Raw genomic sequence first — 25,054 nt, 5'->3', positions numbered from 1 at the left:
AAGGATGTAGATTTATTTGAGCGTGTACAGAGAAGGGCAACAAGGTTGGTGAGGGGAATGAAGGGATCCTCTTACCAAGAGAGGCTTAAGTTCTGCAAATTGCAGTGGCTGGAGACTAGGCATCTGAGCAGTGATCTGATTGAGGTGTATAAAGCCTTGAATGGGTTCACGCTGAATTCTGATGAGATTCTTCCACTTGTTCAGATTACGAACCTAAGGGGGCATAAATTCAAATTAAGGAAAGAGATGTAGAATAGATGTCCGGAAATTTGTCTTTAGCCAGCGGGGTGGTTAATTGCTGGAACAAACTTCCATTTGTTGTTGTTGTTGTTGTTGTAGAAGTTAGGTTAAATAAATTTAAGGAGGAACTGCACAAAAATTTAGAGGGAATGGTTGTGTGAATTTTTTTTTTTTTTTTGGCTGATTCTGCATAAACTCATACACTCGCTTTCTTGCATCACATGCCACTACTACTCCTCATGTATTAATGATCTTGGTAAAACACCTCCCACCATTCCCAACATGCTCCATTCAATGCCTCCTGTGGTCTTCCATCAAAAGGATGTCAGAAGGATTTTGACAAATCTTGATGCTAAGAAAGCTCCAGGTCCTGATGGTATTTTTCCCCTTGTTCTCAAAACCTGTGCTCCTGATCTTACTCTTGATCTTTGTTGCCTTTTTTCAATTTCTTATTCCAAAGGTGTTTTTCCTTCTGCTTGGAAATTTGCTCATATCCAGCCAGTTCCTAAAAAGGGTGAAAAATTCCTCCCATCCAATTATCGTCCAATTGCAATTACTTCTACTCTTTCTAAAGTAATGGAGAAATCAATTAACCAGCAACTCTTAAACTACCTAGAAACCTTCCATCTGGTCAACGATCGCCAGTATATCCCCAGACAGTTTCTGGCAGTGTGATTCCACTGGTGATATTCTGGTTTATGTTACCTATTTATGGACAAATTCAATGGAAAAGTTCGGTGAAACGCAAGCAGTTGCTCTTGACTTCTCAAAGGGTTTCGATCATGATTGGCATAAAGGTCTTCTAAACAAGCTTCCATCTTATGGTTTGCGAACTGTTTTTTGTAATTGGTTATCCAGTTTTCTCTCTGATCGCTCACTGAGGGTGACGGTAGATGACTCTCTGTCTTCTAACTTCTCCACTAATGCTGGTGTCCCCCAAGGTTCAGTTCTTTCCCCCACTCTTTTCCTCTTGTATATTAATGACCTTCTTCCATTGACTGGAAATCCTATCCATAGTTTTGCCGATGATAGCACATTGCATTCCACTTTCCATTTTGAGAAACCTTGCCCTGCTCAATCAGCTTCAACTTCTCGAATATCCGCTACCAATTCCTTAAATGCCAATCTCCAGGTAATTCTCCAGTGGGGCAAAGACAACTTAGTTGATTTCAATTATTCTAAAACTCAGTCTTGTCTTATATCTCACAAAAAGGATTCTGATATCTCACAAAAAGAATGGCTTTGTCTGTGCTAGGTGCAGAGACTGTGAAGAAATTAGGCGCCGTGGTTTATTTTTAATTTAGATAGCAATTTTGAAAGTTAATACTTAGTGTCTGTAGATTTTACATTCGTAACTTGCTGCCATTGTTATAACAATTATATCCGTATCGTATATAACAATTGATAGATACGATACGGAATACCATAAAGTTTAACGTAAAACTATATAGCGAAATATGTCACAGTGTATTAGAAATCTGTTAGATTAGTAGAGTATTATCAATAAAATTTATTAATCTTATTAAATTTCATTGTTAACTAAATAATACTTAAACAGAATCATGACCCAGACTAGAGCAGCAAAGCAGCGTTCACAGAATAGCTAGAGTGCTGTGGCTCGCGGGGAACTGAAGGGGACAATTCTCCCACTCATCACAGTCTAAAAGAATGTGTGAAATGTGAAATTTTTGAAGACCTGTCTAGAACAGGACATGATCCAGCCAAGGATGATGTCTTTGTGTGTGTGCTGGTGCAGAGACTGTGAAGAAGTTAGGCACCAACTCATCATTCTGATGGGTGTCTTTGAGAGTTTGAGGTGTAGGGTAAATGCCCTCGAAGAAATTAATGAGGGGCCCATAAACCTCTCAGCTCCCCAACTCAATGCCAGAGCTCACTCCTGTACAGGGCCGGTTTTGGACTGTTAGCCGCCTGCGTGCTAGAGATATTTGGCCGCTCCTATCAGTGCGGAGTTGTAGTAACGATATTTTGTCGCCCCTGTCAATGCTCACTCGGTAGTAACAAATTTTTTGCTGTGAAAATGTTGAAAACGGTTGACAAGAGAATTGATTGTTGGTTGAATATTTAAATTAATAAATGTTCGTGCACATTTCTCTCTTTATTTAAATTTCCGTCAACAATTAAAACAATGATGTAAGTATCGCTTTAAGATTAACGGTACGGGAATAAAGGCCCATTCACAATGAAAATTTAACATAACATAAACATAAAACCTTGCACCTGTGTTATTTAATGAAACCATTCACAAGGAATTAAGTTTAAGGTTACGTAAGTGTAACCTTAAACTTAATCATAAGACGTTAACATGAGTTTGCAAACTCCAAGCTTGTATGATTTTGTTTATGTGGTTTAAAACAAGACACAGTCGTAGAGGTTATGGAAGTCCCATTGTTGAATCCTCTGGTTCAATGGATGAACCCACCATCACCTGTGCTTGCACTTCTAAGTTTTCTGATACAAAACACCTAACATGTGTGCTTCGTTTATGGTTATTTATAACCATAAACTTTCAGCTATATCATGCAAAATCAATTTTTTGAAGTATGAAAGAAGAGCATGTTGTGTTTCCATGGTTACCAAATATGTTTACGGTCATGTTTATGTTCCCATTGTGAATGTTGGTATGACTTAATTTTATGGTAACACTTACTACGTTATTTTTACATTTAATTTTCATTGTGAATGGGCCCTTAGAGAACACAATATTATTTATTAACAATGCCACATTCGCTATTTCATCGCCAACCACTATATTAAAATGATATTAAATTGCATTTTAATTTTATTCTTTAAAGTGCACTATCAGCCACTCTAGGGATTTGGCCACCTGCGTGCATGCACTGTGCACCTACCAGAACTGGACCTGCTCCTGTGCATCAGACAACACAGCATCAATCTCCAAGGCAGAATGCGCTGGTCCCACAGGAACTAGTTATTGTCGGTGAGACGGGGAATATAGTATGCAAAAAAGTATAGGCGGAACAGGACTAGTTATGTCTGCCGGGGATCAAAAGTTAATAACGTTGTAGAGCAGATATCTTTTAAGGGCACACTAATGACATTAACAGTAAGAGATCTGCAGATTTACTTAACAAGTACAGGTCAATGCTGAAAAAAAGTTATGAGTTGAGGGTTAAATTTGAAAGTGCCTGCAACTCAACCCAGATATGATAGGAGGGAGTATATGATGAGAGCCTTGTCAATCAATTCGGCCCTGGAGAGACTTTTTTTCAGCATGGTCTGTGTGCTTGCTAACAGGAGAGACTGCTTCTACAGGAATGAGATACACTTATATAGAAAGGGTGCAAGAATATTTGCTAATGCTATCAAGGCAGTGTTATTTGGGTTGGAAAACTGCTAATTTGGATGGGTTGTTGTTGTTATTGGGATTAACGACACAAGGGCTACTGAGGCCAAATTGTGTCTGTTCACAGTTTATTTACAGGCAACATATCGTTGCCTGTAAATAAACTATTCAATATATGAATAGTTCTTGTATATCGGCTTAATTTCCTAATATATGAAATAAATTAGATGAGATGTTCAACGTTAAGAGTGACCGGAAAGTTTTTAATCGAATGGATGAATACAAGGGACACACCAGATTGCATCTGACAGGATGAGCACTGAGGTGGATTTTCTCCCAGTAGCAAGAAGAGATGGGTATGGTGAATGTGTCCAATTCTGAACCTTGCCAATACCAATTTATTGTTGAAGTTACCTTTCCAGAAGGGCAAGTTACTGCAATGGATAAAGGGATGGTTGAGTGGGAGGTGGCAGAGAGTGGTAATAAATGGACACTGCTCTGTGTGGACTAATGTTATTAGTGGAGTTCTCCCCCAGGGTTCGGTGCTGGGCCCATTGTTGTTTTGTGTATTTATCAATGATATTGATGAAGGTATATCAGCCTTAATATCCACGTCTGCAGATGATACAAAGGTTGGCAGGGTTGTTAATGACACAAAACACATTGTGCTACTGCAACAGGATCAAGAAAAGTTAGGCTGATGGGCTGAGAAGTGGCAACTGAAGTTTAACATTGACAAATGCAAAGTATTGCATATGAGTAGCAGTAACCCAAGAGAAATGTACTAACTCTCTGGTACTACACTCAGGGAGGTGAATGAAAAAGACCTGGGAATAATTGTGCAGTCAGATACGAAGTTCTCTGAGCAGTACAGATGGGCTGCCAGAGCAGGTCAATGATATATAGGAATTTTGCTAGCAGAGACAAGGATAGCAGAGATTATCCTTTTGTATAAGGCAATGGTCAGGCCACAACTTGAGTACTGTATACAGGTCTGGAGGCCTCATTTTAGGAAGGAGGTAGAGTTGCTAGAACAAGTACTGAGAAGGGCAACAAGATTGGTGAGAGGAACAAAGGTGTTCGCTTACCAGGAGAGGCTTAAATTCTGTCAGTTGCAGCATCTAGAGACTAGGCACCTGCGAGGTAATCTGACTGAGGTGTACAAGGACTTGAATGGTTTGAGCAGGCTTAATGCTGCTGGGATACTTCCACTTGCTCAGATTAAGAATCTGAGGGGGCATTAATTCAAATTGAGGAAAGACAGTTGTAAAATAGATGTGCAGAAGTTAACCTTTAGCCAACGGGTAGTTGATTGCTGGAACAGACTTCCATCTGTTGTTGTGGAAGTTGATAGCTTAAATAAATTTAAACCTGAACTAGACAAACATTTGGAGTGATCAGATGGATGAAATTGAAAGGGATTTTTTTTTTTGGCTGATGCTGTAAGCTTGCTTTCTTGCATCATATGCCTCAACTAATGGTAATGATAAATGTCAAAATTCAATCTCACATTCAGTGATATTATTTTTAAGTTATTGATATCAGATTTATGTAAATTAATCCTTAAATGTAAATTATTACTGTTTTGTCCAATATACTTAATGTTGCCAAGTTCTGCAGGTGATCAGGTATATGACACTGTGTAATTTACAAAACATAGGTGCAATAGAATTATCAGTATAATGCTGTGGATGCATATAAGGGCATGTGAGACATATTTTATTATTACAGTTATTAAATTTGGCAAAATAATTGCTATTGTTAGTAAATGAGTGCAGCTTATAGGACTCTAGGTGAGATGATTAGATGCTAAATTGCTCTGAACAATGTGTATATTATGTGTGGTACAGTATTACAAATAGGGAACAAGGGATTAACCAGGTCATTAGGTCTAATGACCTTGGGGTAGAATAAACAATTCTACCCCAAGATACTGTTTATTCTATCCCAAGGTCATTAGACCTTGGGATAGAATAAAGATGGTCATTAGACCTTGGGGTAGAGTTTATTCTCAATAATGTTTATGCTTTTACCCATTGGCGTGTGGTTTACATCAGAACTGATGATATGATGTTGATATTTTTCTTGCAATTCCAGCCATTGGCACCTGATGAGAGGTCGGTTTTGTAAGTTGTGTGGAAACATCCTCATTTGATGAATTTTTATTGTGCATTATTTATTAGTTATCTTCACTCTGTTTCTCTCACTTTCTTTCTTTAACTCCATTATTTATTCTTTTATTTCTCTTCTTCCTATTTTTTAAGGTTCTTTTATTCTTTTCCTCTCTACTTATCACTATATATATTATTTTTTAAACTTTTTTTCCCGACATGCTGAATTATGCAATTTAAAATAATGCAACCTACTTGAGAATCTCCCTCTCTACTTCCAGCTCTTCAGTATGTGCATTCTGAAGGTCTAATTTGTTCCTTAACTTACTGATTAATTGACCATACTTTTTCACCTTCTAAAAAAAGGATAAAAAATAAATAAAATGTACTGTATGCTTGAAATATATACATATAAAATTTAATCATTTTTAGCAAAACAGCCTTTAGATAACTTATCTCATACAGAATCTGGTTACCTGAAACAAGTGAGAAAAAACATCTTTCAGTTTATCACTGTTTTTGGATAATCAATTTTAAATCTAACTATATAAGGTAAAAAGGGAAAATTACGGTAATTTGCTGATTCAATAAATACAAATATATATATATATATTTTTTTTTTTTGGTAGTTGTTGGCGCATCGGCCTCTGTGGCCATAATGCACCTCCCAAGGTTTTTGCAGTACTTTGTTCCAAGCCCGAGGTGGGATTCGAACCCGCGACCTTTGGGTTGCCAGGCAGGCACTTTACCCACCTGGCTAGCCCGGTTGGTATAAATACAAATAAAATAGAACGTTAGTAGGTAGTAGACTGTGCAGATTTCATCCACAAGCATAGCCACATGGTTATGAAAGCAATCTAAAACTAATGTCTAGTTAATGCTTTGTATAGTTTTGTATACTGCTGTGAAAAAATTCCAAAGAATTTATTAGACTTCATTGAACTGTACAGAAAAAAACATTTGTTTTTATTTATTACATTTATAAGTAATAAATAAAAACTTATAATTTATAAAAAATTTATCTTCCTGTTTATCAAAAGTTAAAGTTATACAAATAAAAATTTAAACAAGGGATATCAAAAAAAAAAAAAATAAATAAATAAATAAATAAGAAGCTTGATGCATCTATGAAAAAGGACAAACAGGATGGGTAGTCATCCATGCCGCTTCTATATAATGCCATTCATACAATGCTGTGATGCATAAAAAGTTTTCTGAAAAAATAAAATGTCCCACACATTGAATAAATATTTTTTTGCAGTAATTTATGTAATGGTGAATTTGTACTAATTCTTTTTATTTTATAGTGAAGTTATGCATATCAGTGTGGTTGGTATTATACCGAAGTTGCATCACTTCTTTGCTTCATTTATAATGTATTTATGGGATAATTTTGGTTTTTTTAGAGTCAAGTTGTAGGTTAAAATATTCATGTAAATTGTTTTGAATAAGGTAAAAAAAAAAAAAAATCAGATAATCAAAATTTTTGGATAACAGGAATTTTATTGACACTAAAGGCTTTTATTTGATTTTTCTACTGTAGGTCACCATCCTGGCAAGATTTTCACAACCAGGTCTAACCTACTAAAAGCAGCCTGACACTCTTATTTGGGCCTCCCAGGGGGAAAAAAAAAAAAGTAACAAATTTCAGTTTCTTGGAAGTCTGATATCATTATTCACTATATCATAATTTTGTTTAATTAAATTACTAAAATAACACACAGTGAGTAATGCAAGACAGTGGGAAAAATTAAGTAAAATTATGAAGCTAATGTAGAGATAATGCTATATTTATTTAACATGTAGTACAAGGGTAGTTCAATAAAGAATTGCCCTCACATATTTCCACATATCGCAGAGTCATGATATTTTGTGTGTGGCATCATACATATCTCTGTACTAAAGGTGTAAAATTTCAGCCCTGTGTCTTGATTTGTTTTTCTCTTACAGAGCTGAACGTGTGACAAAGTAGCATCATGGACACAGTTGAAGCTGTTGTTGTTGTTATTTGGTTTTTAGGAGCATTAGCAACTAAGGCCATGTTGCTCCGGGAATATGCGGTGGTCAGTTCCTGACCTTTCCGCATCCTCCGTATTTGGTGGTGACGGTCTCTAACCCCGGTCTAATCAAGAAGCATGTGCTACGCACTGCTGCTCCTTCTCACCTGGCTACGGAGGCGCTGCAGTTGAAGCCAGAGCTGTAATCTGGTATATCTGTTCTTGAAGGGAAAATCTCCTAAAGAAGTCCGCGAGGAGATGACTGCTGTATATAAGGATGAAGCCCCATCCTATGGCATTGTGAAGCACTGCCATAGACAGTTTAGGTGTGGTGATTTTTTTTTTTTTTTTTTTGATTTGGTAGTTGTTAGCGCATCGGCTTCTGTGGCCATATTGCACCTCCCAAGGTTTTTGCAGTACTTTGATCCAAGCCCGAGGCGGGAATCGAACCCGCGACCTTTGGGTTGCCGGGCAGGTACTTTACCCACTCGGTTAGCCCAGTCGGCTTAGGTGTGGTGGAAATCTGTAGAATCTGAGCCCATTCCAGGTCATCTCCATTCATCCATTGATGAGAGCACGATCAGAAAAGTGGAGTCGTTAATCATGGAAGTCGCCAGATCTCTGTACGTGAATTGTCCCAGGAGATGAAGATTAGTGTGGGCTCTGTCGAAACAGTCCTTCATGACCAACTCCATCTACGGAAATTGAGTGCAAGGATTCACCAATTATTGACTGGTTTCCAGAAGGCTGATCGACAACAGAAATCACAATACAGGCATACCTCGGTTAACGTTACCTCTGATAACGAAGCTTCGATATAACGAAGTCCGCAATTTCAAGCCCCATTTAACATAAAAAAATATTCCAGTTTAATCACCTGAAATCTAAACAAACTGAAGAAATTACGGAAACCTTTGGGGCTTCTCGTGGTTGGTTCGAGAAATTTAAAAAACGGGCCAGGATTCATAGGGTAAAATTAACAGGAGAAGTTTCCAGAAAAACTAAACGAAATAATTGAACGTGAAAATTTTCCACCAAATTTGGTGTTCAATGTTGACGAAAGCGGTTTGTTCTGGAAACGGCTACCAACAAAAAGCTTCATTTCTATTGAAGAAAAATCAGCTGCTGGGTTCAAAGCAGCCAAAGACCGTTAACGTTACTCTTTGGATCAAATGCCTCTGGCGATTATAAATTAAAATTGTTATTAGTTTACCATTCAGAAAATCCGAGGGCATTAAAAGGTAACATAAAAATGAATTTACCTGTAATATGGAAAGCAAATAGAAAAGCGTGGGATACCAAGGAGTTATTTACTGATTGGTTTGTTAACCACTTTTGTCCTGAAGTAAAACGGTATTGTCAAAAAAACAACTTTGAAAAAAAAGCTCTTTTGTTGTTAGACAATGCTCCGGGACATCCTACTGATCTTAACACGTTGGACACATGCATTCCTGTCAAAGTTGTTTCTTCCAGCAAACACAACTTCCCTGCTTCAACCATTGGATCAGGGAGTAATAGCATCATTTAAATCTTATTATCTGCGTCGAACATTAAGCAATTTAACTGAACTAGAGGATAAAGAGGAAATGACAGATGATAGAGGAAATGATAGGTTAAAACTTTTTGGAAAAACTACACCATTAAAAACGCAATTGAAAACATTGATAGTTCTTGGAAAGAAGTCACTAAGAAATGCTTACATGGAGTTTGGTGCAAAATATGGCCAGAAGTTGTACTAGAAGAAGAAAATAACATCCAAGAAATTAGAAATGAAGTTATCCAGATGGCTCAATCAATAGGTTTCGAAAATGTCGATGAAGAGGATGTTAGAAATTTATTGAATGCAGAAGATGATGGTTTTTCAGTGGAAGATTTAGAAAACCTTGTTAGCAACGAAGACAAAGATAATGAAGACGAAGTTAAAGCAGTTCCTGCCGAAAAAGTGTTAACAACCAAAGATTTCAAAAAGGTCCTTAAATGACATTGAAAACGTTTTAATTTTTTTAGTGAAAATGATCCTGATTTAGGAAGAAGTTTTATTGTTAAGCGATCAGTGTTAAATGCAATAACTCCGTATAGGCAATTGTTAAATGAAAGAGAAAAAAAGCATAAGCAATCAACTTTAGACTCATATTTTAAAATGTGATTTCACTTTGTATGTAAGTTGACTGTTTATTTAATAAAACTTTTCTTTGTTCGAAAAAAAAAGCTTTTCATTTTCTTTACGTAGGAACGTATCCCTATTCTGGCCATAGTATTTTTACCTCTGAAAACGAAGTTTCGCTTAGCGAAGTAATTTTGTGGAACGCATCCTATTCGTTATTCGAGGTATGCCTGTAGTTGTTAGCCCTGTGCCAAAAAAATGAGGAAGACTTTTTCTCTCATCTAATCACTCAAGATGAAAGTTGGATACACCATTTCGACCATGAAAGTAAAAAGCAGTCCATGGAATGGCAACATCATGGTTCCCCCCCCCCCCAAAAAGGAAAGGGTCCAAGTGTCCGCAGGAAAGGTCTTGCTGATAGTGTTTTGGGATGAGAAAGGTATAATAATGACTGATTACCTGCCAAAAGGTATAACAATTACAGGTGCCTATTATAACAAAATTATGGGAGAAAATCAAAACATGTAGGCGTGGCATGCTGTCCAAAGGTGTGAGAATGCTTCAAGACAATGCCCCAGTTCACACTTCTGAAATTGCAACAACACAAGTGGCCACTTGTGGATATGAAATACTGCCCCATCCAGCCTACTCACCCAATCTTGCACCATCAGACTTCTTGTTTCCTTCCCTCAAATCATTTCTTCAGGGGACTCACTTCCCTGATGACGAGACACTCATTTCTGCAACAGAGTCATGGTTCAAAGACCAACCTCACCACTTCTACAAAAATGGTATCCGTAGCCTCATCCATCGATGGGAAAAATTTGTAAATCTGCACAGTGACTATATAGAAAAGGACTAAAACCTGTGTCAAGAATCAACAGGCTAGCACCTCTGCAACTAGGTCAGGGCAATTCTTTATTGAACCACCCTCTTAGGTTCTTTTTAAATATAATTTAGAATCTGATGTTCTCAAGACAAAGATGCAATGTTTTGTTTCAGTTAAATCTATGTGCCCACTGTAGAGTATAAATAGAAAAGTAATTTGTTTTATCTTTATGTTTAAAATTAAATTTCACACAACATAGAATATTTCGTGCAAATATTATGTATGACTGCATACAAAAACTTGTGTGAGGTGTTTCTTTGATAAATTTTTGACTTGCATATAATTATGTGAGATTTCCCAACGTATATATGATTTCATACAACTGCCAGTAGGCTAAGTGAATCAAAGAACAACCAAAATAAAATATAAAATTTGCTATAATCATCAAACCAAATACTGTTTCCCATTACATCATCCTGGGCCATTCTATCAACTTCTATCTAGGTTTCTTGACAAAGATCAAACAACCAGTGCAAGAGGTTCTAGCAATAATTTTCATAAGAAACAAAACCTTTCATATAAGCGACAATTGATCACAACCTTAAAAAATCATGTGATAAGAAAATTACATTTATGGAGGTGTGGCTTCCAAATAACAAGACTGCATGGACAGCCACTACACACCAAGTGCCACCTGTAAAACAAAGGCACAGCAGTTGACCTTGAACCTTTCCTTAGTTGTCTGCCAAGTCATGTTCCAACACTCTTACTTGTTTGCAGTGAGACAGGTTTTCAATACTTTGTGATATTCCAATTTTCTGGGGGGGGGGGGAGGACAGACAAAAGAATTGAACAACAAATCAAACACAAATTTTGAACAAAACTAAAGAAAACACCAACTGAAAGTTATGAGTTTACTTCAAATTTATAGGGAAGATACTATGTCAAGAGCTTGCACGTTTGGATGGCATAAAAGATTTTTAGAAGGAAGAGGGAATGTAGAAGACTATGAATGATCAGGCTTCCAGTATTAGCATTAGCATTAGTAGAGGCATATGATGCAAGAAAGCAAGCTTATTCAGCATCAGTCAAAAAAAAAAGAAAAAAAAAAAAAAAAAAACAACCACTACTCCCATTTCACCCCTCAATTCGTTCGAAATACCTGTCCAGCTGAGCCTTAAATTTGTTTAGGCTATCAACTTCAACAACAAGCGATGGAAGTCTATTCCACAAACCAACTGCCCGCTGGCTAAAGGCGAATTTCCGCACATCTATCCGACATCCGTCCTTCCTCAATTTGAATTTATGCCCTCTCAGGTGATTATTCTGAGCAAGAGGAAGAATTCCATCGGCATTGAGCATGCTCAAGCCATTCAAAGCCTTGTACACCTCTATCAGATCACCTCGGCGATGCCTAGTCTCCAGGCTCTGTAATTTGCAAAACTTAAGCCTTTCTTCGTAAGAGCAACCCTTTGTTCCATTCACTAATCTTGTTGCCCTTCTCTGTACTCGTTCCAGCAGCTCTACATCCTTCTTGAAATGAGGCCTCCAGACCTGTATACAGTACTCAAGGTGTGGCCTGACCAATGCCTTATACAAGGGAATAATCACATCCCTGTCCCTGCTAGAAAAATTCCTGTATATCATTGACAAGACACCATGAGCTACTCTTGCAGCTCGTCTGCACTGCTCAGAGAACTTCATATCTGCCTGCACAATTACCCCCAGGTCCTTTTCATTCTCTACCACTGTCAGCGTAGTACCACAGAGTTGATACGTTGATCTGGGGTTACTGTTTCCCATATGTAGTACTTTACATTTGTCAATGTTAAACTTCATTTGCCACCTCTCAGCCCATCTGCTCAACCTTTCCAGATCCTGTTGCAGCAGCATAGTATCAGTAGTGTCCTTAACAACCCTGCCAACCTTTGTATCGTCTGCAAACTTGGACATTAAGCCTGATACACCATCATCAATATCATTTATAAATACAGAAAACAACAATGGACCCAACACTGAACCCTGAGGAACTCCACTAATAACATTAGTCCACGTTGAGCAGTGTCCATTGATTACCACTCTCTGTCTTCTGCCACTCAACCATCCCTTTATCCATAGCAGCAATTTGCCTCGAATGCCACACTTCTCCAATTTGTGCAGCAGTCTTCCATGCGCAACAGTATCAAAAGCCTTTCTAAGATCCAAATATATAATATCAAAGTTATTCCCTGCATCCAGTTCTTTTGTGACTACATCATAGTATCCAATCAAATTGGTCAGACAAGACCTGCCCTTAACAAACCCATGCTGTGTCTGAGCTATAACTGAATTCTTGTCCAGATGATCCTGCAGTGCTTCTTTAACCAGTGCCTCCATTAATTTTCCTGGAACCGAAGTTAAACTAACAGGTCTATAATTACTTGTGTCAGCCTTTGATCCTCCTTTGTGAATTGGGGTTACATTTGCACATCTCCAGTCCATGGGTACCTCCCCTGAGTCCAAAGAAGCTCTCATAATTATGGCTAGGGGTTTGCTTACTTCCTTTGCTGCCTCCTTTAATATAACTGGATAGATCCCATCCACCCCGGGTGCCTTTTTTATGTTTATCCTCAACAATTTCTCCTCCACTTTCCTCTCAGTTATTAGAAAATCATCTAGCTCACTGCCAATGTTTACTTCACATACGACATTCCCCTTCCTGAATAACTCCTCATGTGTGAATGTAGATGCAAAATACTCGTTTAGATTGTTAGCCACCTGAGCTGGATCCTCAACTGTTGAACCATCAACATCCAGTGGACCAATCTGATTCATCCCTTTCCTTCTTGAGTTTAAATAGGTAAAGAACTCTTTTCTGTTTTTCTTTGCATCCTTTGCCAAGGATTTCTCATAATCTGCCTTTGCCTGCCTAATCTCCTTTGTGACTTGGTTACAGACCAACTTATATCTATCATAGGCTTCCACGTCACCCATTAATTTGTATGTATCCCATGCATTTTTCTTCTCTGCCATATGTCTCATTAGTTCATCTGACAACCATTTAGGCCTGAACCTTGAACAATATTTCTTGGTTGGTATGTAAAGCCTGGTAGCTTCCAAGATTAGTTCCTTGAATGCTTCCCATTTTGAATTTGCTGTTGGTAACATCATCAGTTGGTCCCACTGTATAGAATTTAAATACTGTCTCAGACCAGCATAGTCTCCTTTACGAAAGCAAAAACCCTTCCCTTTACCTCTGATGGTAGTTACCTCCTTGAGTAAATCCCACTTCAGCACACTGTGATCACTTATCATTTATCTGCAGATTCCTAATGCATGAAGAATCACTACTGATAATCAGATCAAGAGTATTACTCCCTCTAGTTGCCTCCCGAACATGCTGGTGTAGAAAACAATCATCCAATAAATCCACAAAAGCCTTGCTAGTGTGTGAGTGACCAACCCACAAATTCCAGTCAATATCTGGGAAATTAAAATCCCCCATTATAAGACTCTCTGATTTACTGGCCCACTCTATTTCCCTGTACAGTATCTTATTATACTCATCAGAGTCATTAGGCCTATAGCACACTCCTACTCTCAATTTTGATTTACCTATGCTTATGTCACACCAAACTGACTCAACACTGCACTGTCCAGCGATGTCAACTGGCTTCACTTCCTTGGATTTTATGTGTTTTTTAACTAATAGCATAACCCCTCCTCCCTTCCTATCCTGTCTATCCTTTCTGTAGACGTTGTACTCCCCAAATTCCAGTTCTGCATTCCTTATATCTGTGTGACACCACGTCTCTGATATCCCAACAATATCTGCCTTTGATGTTTTGAGTAATACCTCAAATTCATCAAATTTATTTACTAAACTCCTAGCATTAGTGTACACGCAAGTATACATGCACCTGTTTCTATTCTTAGCTACCCTAACACAACCCATGTGTTTACTTGTACCGCAATGACTTCCAGCAGTCTCTGAAATATCCTGCATCTTGTTTTTCAGGCTTCTGCTCATTCCAATAGAAGCAGTGCAAGAATCTCTTTCACCTCTGCCCGTGGCTACTGTTAATCCATTAGTCTTTGTCTCCCCCCAAGCTAGCAGTTTTCCGACCCACCTAACACTGCCTCGATAGCATCAGCAAATATTCTTGCACCCTTTCTATTTAAGTGTATCCCATCCCTGTAGAAGCAATCTCTCCTGTTAACAAGTACAGTCCAGGCTGAAAAAAATTCTACCCCTTCAGCCTTGCACAATCTTTCCAGGGCCGAATTGATCGACAAGGCTCTCATCATATACTCCCTCCTATCGTGTCTGGGCAGAATTGCAGACACTTTCAAATTCAACCCTACATCACGGCTTTTTTTCAACAGTGACCTGTACTTGTTAAGTAATTCCGCTGGTCTCCTACTCTTAATATCATTAGTGCCAACGTGTACAATTATATCACCTTTTGTGCCCTTAAAAGATGATATCTGCTCTACAATGTCATCAACCTTTGCCCCTGGCAGACATACCCTGGTCCTGTTCCACCTATCCTTTTTACAAAGCATGTTCCCCGTTTCCCTGACAATTGAGTCACCAACAACTACTAGTTCCTGTTGGACCAGCGCATTCTGCCTTGGGGGCTGCCTCTGTGTTGCAAGATGACCAAGTCCAAGCTCTGGTGTTGATGTGGGCAGCTGAGAGCTTGATGGGCCCCTCAATTTATTTCCTTCGAGGGCATCCACCCTGTCCTTCAAGGTCTCATATAGGCCCATAACAACGCCGAGTTGTCGCCTAATTTCCTTGCACTCCTTGCATCGTGCACACACAAAGACATCCCCCATGGCAGTATCATGTCCCGTACCCGATTGCTCCGCAAACATCAAGCAAACAGTGCATCTTAAAAGGCCGTGATTCAGGGGGCAACCGCCCCCCTCAGTTCTCCCCTGAGTCACAGCACTCCCATTAGCTTGAGCCTTTTGCTTTGCTGCTCTGGTCAGAGTCATGATTTCGATTTAAATGTCAATAAAATTACAATTTCAGAACAAAATTAAAACCTTAAACTTGTATCTTAACACAGTTATAACGCTATATTTATTTTTCGGTATCGAGTGTTATCTACGAGTTCCCTTTATATAACTTCCGTATCAAGTATGTATTAATTATTTGCTACGTTTGTACTCTAAGTCGTTATATATATATAGTTAAAAGTACAATTTAATTGACAATGAAGTTTAACAAGATTAATAGATGTACTGATTAATTGACAATATTATATTATGCACTATACTATACAAAGCTAATGCTATCGAATTCCGGATATGCTGTATCGCGCTTCAGTAACGAGTGTTATCTACGAAATCCCTTTATATAACTTCTGTATCAAGTTATGTATTAATTATTTATTTTTACTAATTATTTATGTTCCGTAACCTAAGTGGTTATATGTATAGTTAAAATTACAATTTAATTGCCAGTGAAGTTCGACAAGATTAATAGATTTTACTGATTAATTTTCACGTAGCAATGGCGGCCGTTTATGAACGGTAAACACGTGGATTTGATACCCTTTCCGATACTAAGTAATACCTACAAAATCTCTATCTAAGTTATTTTAACTTTAAGTACCGTAAATAGGAATATAAAGCTACTCTAGAAATAAGTTAATATGTCAATTTAAACTAATAAGGCAGAAAATAAATCAGAAAAAACTTCTCTATTCCAAGAGCGGCAGAAAGGCACGTCCGCACAGGAAATCCTCGACCTCAGGACAACAGTATTGATGAAAATGTGGGCGAGGTAAGGGCACTGATTAGAAGTGACTGTCATTTAAGCATTAGAATGGTTGTATTAGAACTCAGCAGGACAAAGAAACAGAAATTTTAAATGAAAATTTAGGCATGAGAAAAATGACTGCAAAGATGGTGCCAAAAATTTTGAATGAAATTCAAAGAATGAGAAGACTTCGAAGTTTTGAAGAAAAAAAAAACTGAAGAAGATCCAGACTTTCTGAGTGCTGTAATTAGTTGTGATAAAAGATGGCTGCTCCAGTACGATCTAGAAAATAAAGACAGTCAGTACAATGGAAGACAAAACAATCCCCCACACACCAAAAAAAAAAAAAAAAAAGAAAGGATGTCAAAAATGAAAACCATGCTTCTTGTTTTCTTCAATATTAAAGGAATTATTATGGCTGAACACATCCCACCAAATCAGACTGTCAATCAAATATACTACATTGAAGTTCTAACAAGGCTGTGTGGAACAGTTCAAAGGAAGAAACCTGAATTGTGGAAGGACAGTTGGCTGCTCCATCAAGACAATGCACTCCGGCACACAAGGCACTCTGTTTGCTAGTTTCTGTCCAAAAATCATTAAATTCTTGTGTGTGTGTGTGTGTGTAAACATGCACCCAACTTGCCAGACATAGCCCCCTTGTGACTTTTTTCAATAATTCTTCATGCATTTGGACTCTTCGGTAAAAGAACCACTAGGTGGTAGTGGTCACACTGTATTGATATGATCACTGCTACCTAGTGGTTCCTTTACCTGAAGTGGGATCTTCTTAAAGATATAAATACTATCACAGGTAAAGGGTAGGAATTATGCTCTTTTGTAAAGGTGACTAACAATGGTCTCAGACATTTTTGTTGAAATGGGAATTTTAAATTCAGTGAAGTAACTGTAGAAGCTACTAGGCTTTTTATCCCAACTAAGGGATATTGTTCAAGGCTTAGACCTAAATGGATGTTAGATCTGCTGAGATTAGTGGCAGAGAAGAAAAATTAGGTTTCAGTCAAGTCATTTAAGGAGTTAGGCACGCTAAGGCAGATTATGAGAAGTCTTTGGATTTCAAGAATCCAGAGAAAAGTAGCGAAAAAATTCTTTGTGTGTGTTAATACTAGAAGAAAAGGGATGGATCCTCATTTGTCCACTATATATGGATGGCATGATTATTGATAATCATGTTCTGGTTCCTGGCAAATTGAATAAGTATTTTGCATATATGTAAAAGTTTTTAGGGATGGAGTTGCCAGAAGTATACCTAAATTGGGAACTAAATAATTTTGGATTAAGAGGAAAGTGGAAGCGAAATTGTTGAACCTAAAAGTAAAAAGCACCTGGGGCAGATGAAATCTGCAGTTATACTTAAAGAAGAAGCAAGGGAGGTAAGCAAACTTTTAGACATAATTATGGGAGCATCTATGAATTCAGGGAAGATACAGACCCGAGACATGCAAATCTGGCTCTCTCTCTCTCTCTTCCCCCCCCCCCCCCCCCCCCCCCCCCCCCGCCCTCTAATTCACAAAGGGAGATTAAAAGGCAAAGAATAATTATAGACCTGTTAGTTGGCCTTGTTCCAGGGAAAATAACAAGGTGGACTAAAGAAGTAGTGAAGATCATTTTGAGAGGAATGCAGTTATATGATTTGTTTGTTATTTTGGTTTTTAGGAGCATTAGCAACTAAGGCCATATTGCTCTGGGGATATGCGGTGGTCATTCCCTGATCTTTCCGCATACTCCGCATTTGGTGGTCATGGGCTCGAACCCCGGTCTGATCAAGAAGCGTGTGCTACGCACTGCTGCTCCTGCCCACCTGGCTACGGAGGCGCCTGTTATATGATCTACCTCTTAACAAATCTGTGCAATCACATGCATTTGTTAAGTAGACCTTCTCTGACTAATTTTGTCAGCTACCAATAAGACGGTTACAAAGAAACCAGATACAAAAAATAATTGACATGATATATTTTAAATTTCAGTAAAGCTTTTGATCCTGTTCCACATGACTGTTGTACAAATTGGTGTGGTAGGGCATTAGAGGGAAGTTACTGCTACAAATAAAAATAAAAGGAGTGGCTGAGTAGTTATTAGTGGCCACTGCTCTTCATGGTTAGATGTCGATGAAAGTGAAGTTAGAAAACTGTCAATTAGGTTGCAGTTAAATGAAAGAGGATTTTCACAAATGAATCTGATCGCCTACCCAACCAGCGCTTCATTGATGACAAAAACAGTTTCTTCACTACTGTTTCTTAAAATTGTAGCTCACCGCTTCGATCCAGCAAAATATGTCGATTCGTGGCTGCTTCGGAAACATCATTCAGCAACCGACACACACAAAGAGGAAGAAAAGAAGTCGGCATAGGGCAGGGGTAGGTAACCTGTGGCTCGTTAACTTTACAGCTCACATGAAGCCCAATTTGAAATGGAGTTAAGAGGACTTAAAAATCAAGGACATGTGGAGTGCAAGACTAAAATGCCTTAAAACTTGCAATTCTACACAAATGAATGGTGATAGATGACTTTAAAATGCTGACCAAATTGGTCTGCATTTTACAGATCCATATATAAATATGGGTCCGTAAATTAATTGGTCTGCATTACCGGACCCATATATAAATTTGAAAATACTTGCATTTGGACTTCTCAGTTTTTGGTTCGACGTATTTCTGCGAGCAAATATTTTTGAACATTAACTATATTAAAAATAAATCAAGAAACTGTCATCTGAACAATGTGAGCATGTTTAATTAATTACAACATACATGATGTTGAGAGACACTTGCTCAAGTTCATCAGCAAAAGTCTAATTTGTACCTAATTGGATAATTACGTTTTTCAGTATTAATAAATAATATTTCAAAAAATATATATATATCTTTTAATAATCACCTTCCCACTCTATTCCATTTCTTAAAAAACTCTCACCCTCCCCTTCCCTCCCAGCTTGCGCTGGGGTGCAACTCTTCGGATTCTCTCGTTCTTTTTTTTAATTAGATCAAAAATGGCTCTTCACTCAAAAAAAGATTGCCGACCCATTTGTCGGATGAGATCTTAATAAAAATTTGGAATATTCTACAAAAACTTTATTATGAAATTATTTTTATTGTTATTTTTTACTTGTTTTCTCACATTTTACTTCTTTTTTTTTATATACTTGAATAATAAATTTATGCTTAATAAACTGTGTGTTAATACACTTAATTTGTTGTTCTTATTCTAAAAACATTACTACTAAAGTAACAATATCAGAAAAAAAATATTTTCAGAGTACTTTTCATATCCTTTTAATTTTCAATTTTACCTGATAGCAAAGAATTAGTACAGTCACCTGTTTTTTTTTACAAAAAAAAAAAACACTATTATATATATATATATATTTTTTTTTTTTTTTTTTTAATTAGTATGTGTAGCCAAACTATGGCAACTCCATAGTGTATTATGTGAAGATATCATTCTGAAAAGGCCAATTACTGTATTGGTGCAAATGTCCTGTAGTGTAGTGTTCTGGTATGTTGTTTGTGTTGTTGACCAGCTACTTATTCCAGATGGTTAAATATACACTCACCTGCTCTATCCCTGGCATGAAGAACCAGGTATACTCTTCTAGTACCTCATAGCCAAACTTCTGCTAGAATAGTTTCTGAAGTGATTTGCTCACTGGTTAATACAGAAACTGCACATGAGAACCTGTCATGTGACCCACCACCATCACTGCAACTATTTGGTTTTTTGATGGAAGAGTTTCATGCTACTGAACAAGCACAGATGCTGTGTTTCTTTAGTTTCAGGTTACTTCTCCCACTAGTTCAATACACACTTACAGTCTTTCCCTAGTTGTTTTTGAAAGATTTATTATTGATTTTGCAATTAATAAAGATGAGAATGTGAAATAATATTCAATGCTACTACATTGCAGAAGCAAGATTAATTAAAAAGGTAAATTGCAGCAGGATGGAAGCTTCTTCAACGATTCATGTTGAGGGAAGTGGATCATAATCTGCTATGCTGGTCCAGTGTGGGTTGGCAGATCAACTGTATTTAGCAGTTAGGGGCTTGAAACCCAGTCTACTCAAAGATTGTGTACTACTGCACTCCTGCTGCTGACCACTAGGCTATGGAAGCAAGATATGGCTTCAAATTTGCGAAGCATGCAAAATTTGAAATAAACCTGAAAATTTTCAGGTTTATTTCAACCTGATTGAAATAAACCCTTCAATCAAATAAATGAGGTTTATAGAGCCCTATAAACCTCAGTCAGAACCTGAGTGAAGTTTATAGGGCTCTAAATGAATGAAGGTGGAATTTTTACTGTTATGAAGAATTACAAAAGTAGCCTAATGATTGCTGGAACAAGTTGCCACTGCAGAGAGTCAAGGCTGACAATATGAAGAAATTCAAAGGTCAACTGGATAGTTACCTATGTGAGGAAGGAAGTGTATATAATTTGTAATTTCTTATTTACTTTTCACCTTTTTTCTTCCATGCACTATATAATTAATACTAAATAAATAAGGCAGGTACAAATGCTGCCTCCAGTATAAACGTGATTATCCAGTCATTTTAATAAGGTAAAAATAGTGCAATATGATAGAAATTGAATCATTTTAAAAACTAAACAAATACTACTGTACTATATTGTGAAACTGGTATTGAATGTCTTACAAAATCAATGATTTCTTACTTTGCAAATACATAATAACAATGACATACAGTCTAGTAAATATGTAAAACAAAAAGAAATTGGTGTTTGAAACTTATTAATGGATATAATGTACAAATCCAGCACAAGTCTGGCTAGCCTATTTTCCCTCTGCCATTGTACAGTTCACTACACTTGGAAAAAAATTGAAAACATACTGATGTCTGAAAATTATACATTTTTGAGGTTCTATCGTATTTAATAATGGCATATTTATAATTTGATTCAATTAAAAGCAGGAGCATGAAATGATGTGGTTATCTATCCAAATTTATAGATTGTGTACCACAAATATTAGGCTTACATTTCTTAATTCTTGATTCTCCTTTGTTGTTTTAGAGTTTATATCTGCAATCTGTTTTTGTAATTCCTCTACACGACGCTGATACTGGCGTTTTTCTTGTTCCCAGTTTACTTGATACTGAAGGAAACTTTTCTCTTCTATTTCCTTTGATTTGGCTGCCTCAACTGTTGCCAACTATACAGTTTCAATCAATGAAATCAATCAAAAATACAGTTTCAATCAATGCTAAAAAAAGATTGGGAGCATATTAGTTCTTCTAACATGTTCTAACAAATATTTTTTTCTACTGATGTTAGAAGATATGCTTCAGGATTAAAATGCTAAAATACCCAAAATATTAATTTAGTATAATGTGTCCCAAAAGTCACTATCTATTTGGCTAAATAAAATGAATTTCATAAAAATGTCCAAATGACATGATTATATGCATATTTTTCTACAAAATATAGGTATTTACATTGCAACTTTTCATAATTTAAAATTTATTAATTATTATATTTTCTTTCCAGACCCAAATATACGTATAATATTGTCATTAAATTTGCCTTATTTAGCATAATAGATAGTGACTTTTGGGACACCCTGTACAATAAAACTATATTTATCTCCACTTTATAAGCAAATATGAAAATATTATTATTTTATTTTAATTTTCAGAAAAAATATGCTAAAATATGTTGCATGTACTTAACTAGTTTAATAACTGAACTGCATTGTTCCACAAAAAGTGCATAGCCCATTTTTATGCTGCTGTGCTGTTATTTAAACTGCAATAAAATAGTTACAATGAAGTTGTAAACTCTTCTGGGCTTAGCCATATAGAGTATAAAGGAACGTTCATTTCTTAAATATTTTCAATAAATAAAAGATGTCTTTCCCACAGGGCAGCATACTGCAATTTATATATAAAATCGTCCCTGTTCTGATGATGGAGACCACTTAAAAGCTGATGAGAGGCCAGTATTCTTTGAAGAAGCTGTTCTAGCAGTCTCGAATTTTTAAATATATAGCAAATTCATCTTTTCTTAACTGTATGATTTTAAAAAAATATCAGGAGCTTAAGCAAAACCACGGATAGTGGTATTTATTTCTACGCTGAACATAAGCTCAAGCCTTAAAGTGAAATACTTGGCTCTTGGTCTTTTGTGGGAATAAATATCATTATATAAGGACTTGACAACCAATACTGAAATCTTGAGTGCCAAATTGAGCAGGTAAAATATCACAGTAAGTTAACAAAAATTTAGGATTTGGTTTATCTACTAAGCAACAAAAAGCCATTCAAAAATCCTCAAACAACTTTTGGACTAGATAATGGCGTGTTCAGCTACATCTGAAGAAAAAGCAATGAAATTTTATGAGATGGCATATGATTCATTTGTGTGTGGGGGGAGATCAGTGTTCAAATGCTGACTTTTTCAAGACCACTACCAAACCAATTTGCACCTCATCAAGTTTATCATCAATGAAGTAAAATAATGCACAGTTTTTTACTACTGAGTGAAAAGGAAATACAGATGATGGTTACTATACATAAATTACTATAACTACTCCAATACAAAAAGATATTACTTCTAATAAAAAGCAATTAGTAAAATGTAATGGTGAAAGTTGAAAATTTTTTCTTCTTGTGAAAATCTTAGTTTAAAAAAAAAGGACCAATAACAAAAAAAAGGAAAAATAAGAACCATTTGGGAAACCTGCTTCTTCAAACCAAAATTCTCAAAGCACTACACTGAGAATATAACAACAGGCCATATTCTTAGTGTCTCAGCAAATTATATTCTCAATGAAATTTTATGCATCTCAGCTTTTCATTTCAATTTAAGATTTTTTGGTCATTTAAAACATTAAACTTAATTCTTTATAAGTAAATGCATTAAAGTTATCTGTATATACTGCTATTTATATCAAAGCATCGGTTTGTACTAATTCTAAATATAATTATCAGTTCCCATGAAACACATTCATAAACTTGTGTCCCAAAAGTCTATCTATTTGGCTAAATTAGTTAGACAATGTAATTTATTTTTCAATATTTAAAAAAATATATAATAATAAAATATTGTAATATCTAAATTTTTCTCTTACACAATTATCTGTTAAACCACCCCTTCTAAGATCTGTAAAAATCTTAGCACAGGATAGAATTAAAGGGAGTTTGTCCACAGGTCACAGCAGAGAAAACGAATAGTCAGAACAAAATACTGTATGCCTAAAATAAACACTGTAACTTGTTTCCAGTTGAAGGGTGAGCAAAATTATACAGGTACAGAGATAGGAATGGATTTTAATGGTGCATTACCAACTAAGGCTATAATGCGCCAATACAGAGATAGGTTGTTACACCAAATTTGGGTTGTTAAGGTTGTTATTCAGCCCACATTAAAACTATGGAAACAGCTATTCCAAAGCATGATGCATTAGATATTATCCAATTTAGATTAGAATACTAGAGAAAAAAAAAAAAAAAAAAAAAAGTCTGCAATAGATTAAAACAATGATGGATCTGGAAAGGTTACCTAGTCTTTTTTTTTTTTTTTTTAAGAAAACCCAAACATGAGAAGTTATTTGTTATTTGTTATTTTTTGTTCAGGAGCATTAGCAACTAAGGCCATACTGCTCGGGGATATGCGGTTATCATTCCCTGACCTTGCCGCATCCTCCGTATTTGGTGGTGACGTGCGAACATGAGAAGTATTAGAACCTATAGTATTTAGTACTGTGCTTGAGTTGGAGGCTGAGAAGATGAAAGAAAATATTTGTTGACATTAGAACTTCTGTAGACTGTAATTTTCAGGAAATACATATGAAGGAATGTTGTTCCAGAAAATGGCAGTTGAATGAACAAACGAGGAAGATGAAAAGTTGGTTCTGTGAGTTTGAAGTTGGACTGTAAATGGATGTTGGCTGGTGGCGGCATGTGTTCAGACTGTTTTGAAAGAGAGGGTAGGAATTATAGAAGCCAATTCAGAAGAACAGTGCCCATGGAAGTATCTGTGTATCTGTAGAAAAGGCATTCAGCAGAAACAGTACATCTATGAGACAGCGAGTGGAGAGACTCTGTTAGAGATGAGTCATTAATTAACCTAACTGCTCTCTTCTGAATGGAATCTAGAAGCCTGAGAGAGGTTTTGGAGGCACTGCCCCAGATGTGTGAACAATATTCCATGATAGGGTGGATTTGTGATTTGTACAGGGTGAACAACTGTTTGGAAGACAAGTAATGCTGAGAGCGAAATAGAAAACTGAGTTTTTTTTTTGATGCAGTGGAAGCAATATTTGTAATGTACTTGTGCCAAGAGAGATTAGAAGTCAGGGTAATCCCCAGAAGAGATATATCATCTTACCTAGAAATCGTAGTGTCACCAAAGATAAGCATAGGAGCAGAAGAATCCTTTGCAAGATATAAGACAAGACTGAGTTTTAGAAGAATTGAAATCAACTAAGTTGTCTTTGCCTCACTGGAGAATTACCTGGAGAATGGCATTTAAGGAATTGGTAGCGGATATTCGAGAAGTTGAAGCTGATTGAGCAGGGCAAGATTTCTCAAAATGGAAAGTGGAATGCAACGTGCTATCTTCGGCAAAACTATGTATAGGATTTCCAGTCAGTGGAAGAGGGTCATTAATATACAAGAGGAAAAGAGTGAGGGAAAGAACTGAACTTTGGGGGGGACACCAG

At 36.7% G+C, this 25,054-nt stretch overlaps 1 protein-coding gene across 3 annotated transcripts in view; it reads right to left on the bottom strand.

Annotated features, from left to right (window-relative positions):
• LOC150086818 (centrosomal protein of 83 kDa-like) overlaps positions 1 to 25,054 on the bottom strand; it is a 173,621-nt gene that overhangs the window by 20,452 nt on the left and 128,115 nt on the right. For all 3 annotated transcript variants that reach the window (XM_090371589.1, XM_090371588.1, XM_090371590.1), the window contains 2 exons: positions 21,371 to 21,544; positions 5,932 to 6,032 (listed from right to left, as the gene is read on the bottom strand). In XM_090371589.1, coding sequence (XP_090227715.1) covers positions 5,932 to 6,032; positions 21,371 to 21,544 — 275 coding nt within the window. The remainder of the gene's footprint in view (positions 1 to 5,931; positions 6,033 to 21,370; positions 21,545 to 25,054) is intronic.

Source organism: Mastigoproctus giganteus, chromosome 4 (assembly GCF_048544385.1).
Source record: "Mastigoproctus giganteus isolate SK-2022 chromosome 4, ASM4854438v1, whole genome shotgun sequence".
In the NCBI taxonomy this organism is placed as follows: Eukaryota; Metazoa; Arthropoda; class Arachnida; order Uropygi; family Thelyphonidae; genus Mastigoproctus; species Mastigoproctus giganteus.
Note: the sequence above shows the minus strand (reverse complement) of the source record. Positions and strands in the feature narration are given on the sequence as shown.